Source organism: Silurus aristotelis (genome assembly GCF_946808225.1).
Source record: "Silurus aristotelis genome assembly, chromosome: 24".
In the NCBI taxonomy this organism is placed as follows: Eukaryota; Metazoa; Chordata; class Actinopteri; order Siluriformes; family Siluridae; genus Silurus; species Silurus aristotelis.
The window spans coordinates 15,854,315-15,864,703 of record NC_139597.1 but is presented as its reverse complement, the minus strand read 5'-3'; the positions used below and the strand labels follow the sequence as shown (position 1 = coordinate 15,864,703).

At 36.0% G+C, this 10,389-nt stretch overlaps 1 protein-coding gene across 3 annotated transcripts; it reads left to right on the top strand.

The window, feature by feature from the left end:
- The first annotated feature begins 1,226 nt into the window (after window positions 1-1,226).
- bcap29 (B cell receptor associated protein 29) lies at window positions 1,227-9,792 on the top strand. 3 transcript variants are annotated; one of them, XM_083528652.1, is made up of 9 exons: window positions 1,227-1,334; window positions 1,489-1,632; window positions 5,093-5,194; window positions 5,586-5,686; window positions 5,840-5,987; window positions 6,099-6,234; window positions 7,238-7,340; window positions 8,664-8,764; window positions 9,073-9,792. In XM_083528652.1, exons 3-9 carry the CDS (start codon window positions 5,103-5,105, stop codon window positions 9,106-9,108), a joined length of 717 nt encoding a protein of 238 aa, XP_083384778.1. In that variant the 5' UTR covers window positions 1,227-1,334; window positions 1,489-1,632; window positions 5,093-5,102; the 3' UTR covers window positions 9,109-9,792. The 3 variants fall into 3 exon arrangements, with proteins under 3 accessions (XP_083384778.1, XP_083384779.1, XP_083384780.1); XM_083528653.1 differs by having other exon boundaries at window positions 1,244-1,400; XM_083528654.1 differs by lacking the exons at window positions 1,227-1,334; window positions 1,489-1,632 and adding exons at window positions 1,893-1,927; window positions 1,990-2,576 and having other exon boundaries at window positions 3,009-5,194.
- The last annotated feature ends 597 nt before the right edge of the window (window positions 9,793-10,389 follow it).

Genomic DNA, 10,389 nt, shown 5'->3' with positions numbered 1-10,389 from the left:
ACCTCATGTATTATCCTTTACTGTACATCATCAGTGGCATTTTAAACATTGCCAGAACTGTTTATTACCAATTACACTTCTGGGTGTATCTACACATGTAGGATGATACCACTCTTGGCATTTGGAGCACTGGACCATGAGCTCATTGTAATGAGCTGTTCTGCAAACACAGTAAACAGGTATCGCAGTTTTGGTCACGTTTGCCTCGACTTCACGCCAAATGCGATACTGTTTTTCGTTAACGAAGCATACAGTTGTGCCCTTAGCCTGCTTTCATTAAATATGCATACCTCTGGTGGGTGACCCTTGCAAACAGCATATGCAAATGCTATTGCAAACAACCCACAATTGCTGTGATTTGATTGCTGCTGCACAGCTGGTTGCAAAACTTAAAAATTAGTCTGACTGCGGCCTCACCAGCCAGGACAGTGCTTGTAGTGTTCCTGGGTCCAGAGGGGTGCATTTTCTGTCATACACAGAGAGCTGATTTTCATGACAAAAGAATTGCTGACTGTGATCCTGTGGCATTGCCGAATGTTCAATATTTGCACAAACTTATTTTATGGAGTTCCCACAGTTCCTCCATTTGGAATAGCACTAAAGGGCAGAACAGATTGAAACCTATCAATGTGCACATTGTCCTTTGCCCTGAGGTAGCCGACCAGGTCGATGATATCACAGGTCAACCAGTTTCCTGGTGAAGTATTTGTTGCTGCATTTGTATTTTTGGTGGCCTGCATAGTCTTTGAGGAGCAGTTGTTACCCTTCAGGAACTCGTTCCCATAGCGTTTCGACGCAGCATCTCGTTCCCTCGGGGAACTAGGGTTACGGTCGTAACCTAGAGACGTTTTTAAATGAATATAACTATGCAAATTGTTTAGATTTTTGTGAATAATATGAAATTAAGTTGAAGAATATTATAATATATAATACACATATGTTTGGAGTGATATTGACTTATTTTCTCTAAAAATGTTCAGTTAAATGAATTGACAATGAATACACAATAAATAAAAGGTCCGGATCACTGTAAACAGGAATCAGTTGAAAAAACAAGCAAACCTATAAAAGAAAATGTTTTATAAGTGTTTGAATATGGAACATTATTGTAAATGCACTGAGGTTTTTAATATCTTTGTCTATCTATTTTTAATTTTTATAACGGAAACGCCGTTCTGAAGCGTTTTTATATCTATTTGACCGCGCCCACCACTCATACCGTAAGTGCACGATTAGACGCGCAACACAAAGAAAAGTGCGCCTGGCTTGACTGTGTATTTTCAAGATGCGGCTGGTTTAACCGCAGTTTCTGACAGTTCATTCCCTATTCCGATGTCTGTGGTGTAAATATTCTCCGAAGCACCTGATTTGAATGCTTTAATACGCCGTGCTGCTGATTGGTGATTATAGTATAACAGGTGTTCCATAGTTAGTAATAATATTGTAACTTTGTGTGGCCTTTTCGGGATTTACTGTGCGTATTTTTAGTTCAGGAAAAAGAAAACCGAAAACAGTCGTTGCCCCTGACCCGGAAGTGAAGAGAGCTTTGCTGTAACGTAACGGGTCTTGTTCGAAACTTTCCTCTGTGTTTATGGTGAGTCAAAAAAGAAATCTGCGCTGAATTCCAGAAAAGTGAGTATTAAATTGTGTAACTTCTCTTACACACATTTATAAAGTTGTTCTGGTGTCTGTTCGGTGTTTAAACTTCAGGTGATATTGGTAGACAGGATGCTGCCTGGGGAAACGCAGTAAAGTCTGAACAGGGATACTGATAAAACATGTTAATCCCGACTGTGTAATACCCTAATCGTGTAATACTGCGGCAGTGTAATACCCCAGCAGTGTAACACTCCTGCAGTGTAATACCTCAACAATGTATTGAGTACTCCTGCAGTGTAATACCCAAACAATGTAACGCTCCTGCAGTGTAATAACCCACCAAATAACACTCCTGCAGTGTAATACCCCAGCAGTGTAACACTCCTGCAGTGTAATACCTCAACAATGTATTGAGTACTCCTGCAGTGTAATACCCAAACAATGTAATGCTCCTGCAGTGTAATAACCCAACAATATAACACTCCTGCAGTGTAATATCCCTGCAGTGTAACACTCCTGCAGTGTAATACCCCAGCAGTGTAACACTCCTGCAGTGTAATACCTCAACAATGTATTGAGTACTCCTGCAGTGTAATACCCAAACAATGTAATGCTCCTGCAGTGTAATAACCCAACAATATAACACTCCTGCAGTGTAATATCCCTGCAGTGTAACACTCCTGCAGTGTAATACCCCAGCAGTGTAACACTCCTGCAGTGTAATACCCCAACAATGTATTGATTACTCCTGCAGTGTAATACCCCAACAATGTAACACTCCTGCAGTGTAATACCTCAGAAATGTAACACTCCTGCAGTGTAAAACCCAACATGTAACGCTCCTGCAGTGTAATACCTCAACAATGTAACAATCCTGCAGTGTAATACCCCAGCAGTGTAACACTCCTGCAGTGTAATACCCCAGCAGTGTAACACTCCTGCAGTGTAATACCCCAGCAGTGTAACACTCCTGCAGTGTAATACCTCAACAATGTATTGAGTACTCCTGCAGTGTAATACCCAAACAATGTAACGTTCCTGCAGTGTAATAACCCAACAATATAACACTCCTGCAGTGTAATATCTCTGCAGTGTAACACTCCTGCAGTGTAATACCCCAGCAGTGTAACACTCCTGCAGTGTAATACCCCAACAATGTATTGATTACTCCTGCAGTGTAATACCCCAACAATGTAACACTCCTGCAGTGTAATACCTCAGAAATGTAACACTCCTGCAGTGTAATACCCTAACAATGTAACAATCCTGCAGTGTAATACCCCAAACAATGTAACACTCCTGCAGTGTACTACCCCAACAATGTAACACTCCTGCAGTGGTATATCCCAACAATGTATTAATTACTCCTGCAGTGGTATACCCCAACAGTGTATTGATTACTCCTGCAGTGTAATACCCCAACAATGTAACACTCCTGCAGTGTAATACCCCAACAATGTAACACTCCTGCAGTGGTATATCCCAACAATGTATTAATTACTCCTGCAGTGGTATACCCCAACAATGTAACACTCCTGCAGTGTAATACACTGAAAATGTAACAAATGTAACACCATCCAACCTTCTCTCTCTCTCATTTTCCTCGTTTATCAGCTGCTCAAAATACTCCCTCCATCTTCTCAACACTCTCTCCTCACTAGTCAACATATTTCCATCTCCATCCTTTATTGCTCTAACTTGCAGCACATTCTTTTCAAGGTCCCTCTGCCTGGCCAAACGGTACAAATGACCAACTTCTAATACAGGTCTTCATATGCCTTTTTCTTGGCTTTCGCCACATCCCTCTTTACTTTCTCCTTATGCTCTTCTGAACCTTCTCAATCCACCACCATGTCTCTTTGTCTTCCTTTCCAGATGTCACACCAAGTACCTTTCTAGCTGTCTCCCTCATCACTTCTGCAGTAGTTTCCCAATCATCCTGCAACTCTTTACCACCACAGAGCCCCTGTCTGACCTCTTCCCTTAACCTTACACTACAGTCTTCTTTCTCTATTTTTCACCATTTTATTCTTGTTTTAGTCTTCACTCTCCTCCTTTTCTTTACCTCCAAAACCATCCTACAGACCACCATCCGATGCTGTCTATCTACTCTGTCCCCTGCCACCACTTTACAGTCTTCAATCTCCTTCAGGTTGCATCTCCTTCATAGAACAAATTTAATGCAATACACTTTTTATAATATTGATTAAATTAAGAAATCATTAATCCTTTAATTATCAGGATATTTTAATTTTAAGAAAAGTTCTTGAAGCTGGACATAAAAATCTAAAGAATCCAACCACTTCCTGGTTAGCGGTTAATGCTGGCGCTTTGGATTCTTTAGCGTTTTCATGCATGCACAAAACTAATCTTGTTTCAGGTACAGAGTGAGCAGCCACAGTGACACTGTGCTAACTAAAGTTTATTTTTATACCCCTGGTATTGTTTATGTTTTCAAGTTTAATATTAATAAAAAAATGCGAAGGCTAAACAAACTTGCGGTCCGCCACTTAATATTTTTCTGAGGGAACTCAGATTTTGTATTGAACTTTGTTAAATATATCTGCGTGGCACAATTCTTGTCATCAAAATATAATAAATATAATAAATAAATATTTGAAGTACATTTGCACTGAGATTTCACATTTTTTTATTACGGCTGGGTGACTAGGAAAAGATCATTATTTCACCATGGCATCCTGATTCACAGGGTGTAGGAAAGCCTTTCCCTTGAATTGTATTTCCATGCTTCACCACTAGAGGAAGCTTTACAGTGGATTCATGAGAAGTTGTCTCTGTGACACCACAGTGCGTCGCTCTCAGCAGCGTTCTCAAAAGCCAGAACACCGAACAGCAGCCCTTAGACTGCAGTCCACCTACTGATCAAACTTTTTGATCAGCAACTTACAGTGATCTATTCCATCGACTACAGAAAAACGACATTAACGTACCCAACTTATTAATACAGTGTGGATATAACTCTCCGAGCCCTTACTCTCTAACCGGAGTCACCTTCTTTCAAGGACAGAGACTTTCCTAAGCAAGGCTTCTTTATACAGGGGTATGAATATGATGTAACACATAGGCCAAATTAGACATTCATCACAATGGGTAAGAACAAAAAGTTGTTGAGCTTCACAAAACGGGAAGTGGCTAAAACAACCCACCCCCCCCAAAAAAGAAGTAAAAACAGAACTTTTTTTTTTCACCATCAGGTCAGTAATTGTGAGGTTCTGATTAACTGGAGAAGTTATGTAAAAAGACATTATTATCATATATTGGATCCATGGAGGATGGTTTGAGTGGCCAAAAAACCTCCAAGAATCACAGCTGGGGTCAGAAAGTCTTTAGAACTGAGTTACTTTTTTTTTTTTTTTTTTTTTTTACCAAGAATGAATAAAATGGGTTCTTTTCAGACAAATTGAGAGCACCAGAAACAAAAACTATAACTAGACAACGTTTCTATTTCTTATTTTTCCTGCACGAAATACAGGACTACAAAGATGACTTTACAGTGGACTGCAGTAGCGACGTTCCTCTATATGGAAATAGGAGTCCTTTTGTTGCTCTGCCTGCCATTCATCTCCCCTCAGAGGTAAACCAGAATCAAGTAAACACTTTTTTCATGTGCTCTGTATGCTCCACATTTATATTCTTTTCCACCTTCTTAAATTTTTATATACCGTATTAGCTTATAGACTTTTATTTAAAATTTATTTATTTATTTATTGAAAAGGTTTTGATCATTATAATTTAAATATTCACAAGCTCTGTCATCAATGTTAGATTTAACTGTTGTTTTTAACACAAGAACCAGAAACAAACTTGATCAAAGACTGAGTATAATATCTTATTGGTGTGTTGAGCCAATTTCTTTGACACAGAATTCCCACTACTTGTGCAAAACAGTGTATGTAAACTTCTCTGTGTGTAATTAATGGTTAAATATTTAAGCATTATTCATTTTGTGGTAATCTTCTGTGTAGATGGCAGGTCATTTTCAAGCTGAACATATGGAATCATGTTGAATGGCTTTGGAAAAGAGTTTTTCTGGCAATAATCATTATCCTTATTGTTCTCTTTCTGGGTATGTAAAGGGATCCTTCTCATTTATTCATAACAAGATCATGCTATGATTGTACAAGTGTTTTGGTTTTTGCTGTTGCCTTAAATTTTTTTTGGATTTTGCCATGAATGTGTAGGATGTCACTCTAACCGAGTTCTCTCTATTTTATTGTAGATGCTGTGAGGGAAGTGAGGAAGTACTCTGGAATGCATATCAGTAAAGACTCTAAGATGTACCCTAACATGTTTGACCATGTGCATTTGAAGCTGTTTAGATCTCAAAGGAACTTGTACATCTCTGGCTTCGCCCTCCTCCTGTGGCTGTAATATATTCAATACCTCTAACAACATAATTAACAATTATTTTGGTGTCAGTTGCATTAAAAATGTAAGTTTCAACTTTTAGATTTTCTTTATTTCTGTGTAAACTACAGCATTTTGCAGCGAGTCATCATGCTGATAAATCAACTTGCAGTGGCTGCAAACACCAACTCGAGTCTTCATGTCCAGATAGAGGATGCTAATCAGGCTGCCAAAACATATATGGAGGAATCAGAACAGCTTAAGCAGGTTTTTATTTAAACATTTTAACATGCCTTTGAGTTAATCATTTGGTAGATTTAGGATTACATGAATTTTGTTTAAATGCCAAAAAAATGTCAGCCTTAGCAGAAAAGCTTACTAATTCCTCATTAAGAGGACTGCACATAATATAATTATGCACGTAATTATGAGGACTGCACACTATAGATAATAATTAGACTAGAAATTAAATTGATTATCATTACACAGTATTTTAAACAGTAAATTCACACTGATGTCTTTGATTCACTAGGGGCAATGACTAACATTATGCATCTTTGTTCTAATCATCAGTCATGTGACCATTGTCATGTAATCATCTTGAACTTTATTCTTGCCATATCAGTCCTCTAAAGCTCCCAGAAGACTTTCATTATTCTGTAATGGCTGTGGGGAATGTGTTTTGTTATTTTTTGGTTCTTCTTCAGGTATTAGCTTGTGTATGGTTCCATTGCTAGTTTGCTAGCATTGCTTTTTAATCATTCCTGGACTCTCTGAATGTTGTGGTCCAGATGGCTGTTTTCCTCTGCATTTTTCTCTGATATTTTCACTTGCTGCATGGGGTCATCATTACACAGACAGAATAAAGGCATGGGGTTGTGTATGTAAGATGGATAGTGATAAATTATATGGCACTTTAATAGTCACAGGAATGAGGCTCAAACAGAGGCAGCAAAAAAGGTGCTTTATAAGGGGTTAAAATATAATGTTCACATAAGTACTGTACCCCACCAGGGTAACCTTCATGGATGATTAAGGTTTTTGTTGCCGATTTTTTTTTTTGCCTAATTTTTTTGCCGGACATTTGGTCATGTATAATCATTAATAGAAGGTAGAAGTGAAAAATCGCAGAACAGTGGCCTTCTGCATGAATTACTAGTCCATATTTTGTGTGTACAGAAATCTGCTGTATTGTCTATGCTACTGCTTGTTCCAGCTCAGTGGAATATTAAATGCTAATCATCAGAGTTCATTTTCCCCTCTGCTCTAGGCTTTGAAAGATTCCACAGGGGATGAAAAGAAGGCACATGGAAACGAACATCTCAGGAATGAGGTGTCACAACTCAAAAAGGAGCTGAAGACATTTGCTGACGGTAAAAAAATATACATATACATATATATATGTATATGTATATTTTTTGGGACACCTTTGGGCCCCTGATCAGGGCCCTTAGTGCTCAGTTGTATAAATTAAGTTATTATGGATAAGGGTATCTGACTGATGATCTCATTGGTGCATTTAAGTTTCATTCTGTTTAGTATTTTATTTTAAAACACTGGAACTAAAAATAAATAATTGTTGGACGATAATTATTAATTAATGTATTTTTTGTTTGTTTGTTTTGGATCTTCCAAAACTTCCCTAAAATCATTAGACCTTATCCAAAACTGTCAAGGAAAGAAAGCAGGAAGTCTATTGAATGGCACTTTATTGCTTGAAAAGGAAATCGAGGAAACAGTTGCATTAAACAATTAAAACAGTTTAAGTTAATAATAAAAAAAACAAAAAAAACAACACAGATCATTGTGGCTTGTAATGAGGATTAAATGCATTAATGTAAAGCAAAAATTACATTTTAAAGGACATTTAAAATAATGTACATACTGAGTATCTCACTGATATACAGTAAATACATGTGATAAGACACTTCACTTGGGCATTTCCACACTGATGATGACCACACTATCCTTTTAAAACAAAATTATATTATTACCGTACACATCAAACCCTTTTTTTTTTTTTTAACCAAAATCGTTTTAAAAATGCCATAGACAAATAACTTATGCCCACAAAAATAATATATGCATATACATAACGCCATATTGATAGTAATTTATAAAGTTTAGATACTAAATCATATATTGGCTTTTAATCAATATAAATGAAATATAATCAATATAATTCATGGTAGATTTTTAGTTTCATAAGTATTTCTAAATTAAATGTGAATTGTTTGTTATTCTGTTGTAAAATAAAACCGTTTGAAATATTTGATGCACTTGCAACAGCTGTAAACAAAAATAGCTATTTTAGGAATAAATAATATTGAAAGATATGATATTTAATATTCTGATATTTAAAATTGAACAGTTAATCTTAGACAGAATGATTTAGAGTATAAATTGTGTTCATTGTAAAGGTACATTGAAAGTGACACATATTGAACATGATTTATTTTGGCCACCAATTATATTTCTCTTACATATTCTTACACCTTGTGCACTTAATGAATTACTTTCATTTCTCCACAGTGCTGTGTTGCTGCTTGTGTGTGTTTTATTTAAAGGAGTTATTTCCAATAATTTAAGGTTGATAACAGTATTTAAAAAAAACAGATTGTGTTTAATATGAAATGGTGTATAATGCATTATGGTACATGTACTGAAGCTGGTTTTAACCAATTTTGTCTTTACAGCTCTTCAAAAGTCCAAGACAGAAGCAGGGACCGTTAAAACGCAAACTGTGAATCTGACCAAAGATTACCAAGATTTAGTTCAAAATCAAACGAAACTGCTGGTAATTGTTTCCAAACCAACTTACCAACAATCTAATCTAGCATTGTAAAAGACATTGCAGTTAGGACTATACACAATGACATAAGAGGCTCCTCTCTGGAGTATGTGTTTAGATATTCAATCACATCTATCTGACCACTTTTATTCAAACTAAATAAACATTAATCTCTTGACATTTAAGCATAAATGTAATTTTAATAGAATAATTATTTGGAACATTTAGCACACTGCTGATTATAAAGTGTAAAGACTGTAAAGATGCTCCTCATAATCTCATTCTAACCCGAAGCTGTGCTGTTTTTATTTTAGAGTCTGACTGAGATTGAAGATAAGAAAGATGTTTGAGAACCACGCCAAAATCAGCCACTATCCTGAAGTAGCATGGGGCAATTTCCTTCACCCCAGTGTGACTCCACAGCACTGTCACATTTCTTACACCTCTACAAAAGCAGCTTGAACAGCAGCATGGCTGTGTTTGTAGCATTTACAATAAGGAACATTTTGCAATCTTTAATTTCTGAGTAAGTGAGAGGACCTGCTTTATTTAGTATGTAAAGTTTATTCTTTTTTCTTTAGTAACCGATTTATAGACTTAGATACTGTATAAAGTTTGGCAAATATCAAGAAATTCTTTAAAGTGACGATGCTTTCATGTATAATAAAGTGTTTGAAATACTACAAACGGTAAACAGTTATGCACTGAAGTCAGTGATTTGCAGGTACACACTGCACAGCTTTATATACGTTTTATTGAGTATGTTGGAGAATCTGCTCCAGTTCGTCTGGAGATGCTGATGTCATACTTGCTTCTGTTTGTGCAGGTAAAACCTGCAATAAAATTCTTTGTCTAAAATGTTATATATTTGTGTAATTCAGGGTTATCTTGTAATAGTAATGTTTGGAAATTAAAAATGTTTTTGTAGTCAAATTCAGTAATGCAAAAGTTCATTGATTTATGTTTTACTTTTTCTCTATGACTTTTATGCAATTTGTGAGAAACTCAAAAGCAATAAAAGAAAAATTATAAAATAAGTTTTTAAATTTGTGCAGTTCAGAAGCAGTATTTTCTTTTTCTTCAGTTAAAAAGAGTAAACTGTATGTAAGTGTATAAAAAGGTTTTCCTTTTCATCAAAAAGCTTAAAAAGAGTGACACTGTAAAATGTTTATAAAAACAGATGATTTGCAAATCTCATACATTTATTCACAGTAGAACAAAGCATATCAAATGTTTTAACTGAGGAAATGTAAAATTTTAAGGAAATAAATAAGGAAATTTTGAATTTGATAGCTGCAACATGTTTAAAAAAAGTTGGAATGGGAAAACAAAAGTCTGGAAAAGTGTTATTAAAATTAAACAATTGGAGAAACATTTTGCAACTAATTAGGTTAATTGACAACAGGTCAGTAAGATGATTGAGAATAAATAGTGTACCCAATCACCTTAGAGAGGCAGAGCTTCACCGATCTGTGAAAGACTCTACAAATTAGAACATTTCCAAATAATGTTCCTCAACATAAAATTGAAAAACAGTTGAATATCTCATAATTTACAGTATATAATATAAAGTTTCTGTGCACAAGGAACAAGGGGGCGAAAATCAATATTGGTTGCTTGTGATCTTCGGG

What these genes read in the sequence shown, in the direction of transcription:
- bcap29 (XM_083528652.1), top strand. Translation starts at nt 5,103, where the DNA reads ATGACTTTACAGTGGACTGCAGTAGCGACGTTCCTCTATATGGAAATA. An exon ending in CCTTATTGTTCTCTTTCTGG is followed by an intron (nt 5,687 to 5,839) that starts GTATGTAAAGGG and finishes ATTTTATTGTAG; the next exon opens with ATGCTGTGAGGGAAGTGAGG. An exon ending in AAAATCAAACGAAACTGCTG is followed by an intron (nt 8,765 to 9,072) that starts GTAATTGTTTCC and finishes TTTTTATTTTAG; the next exon opens with AGTCTGACTGAGATTGAAGA.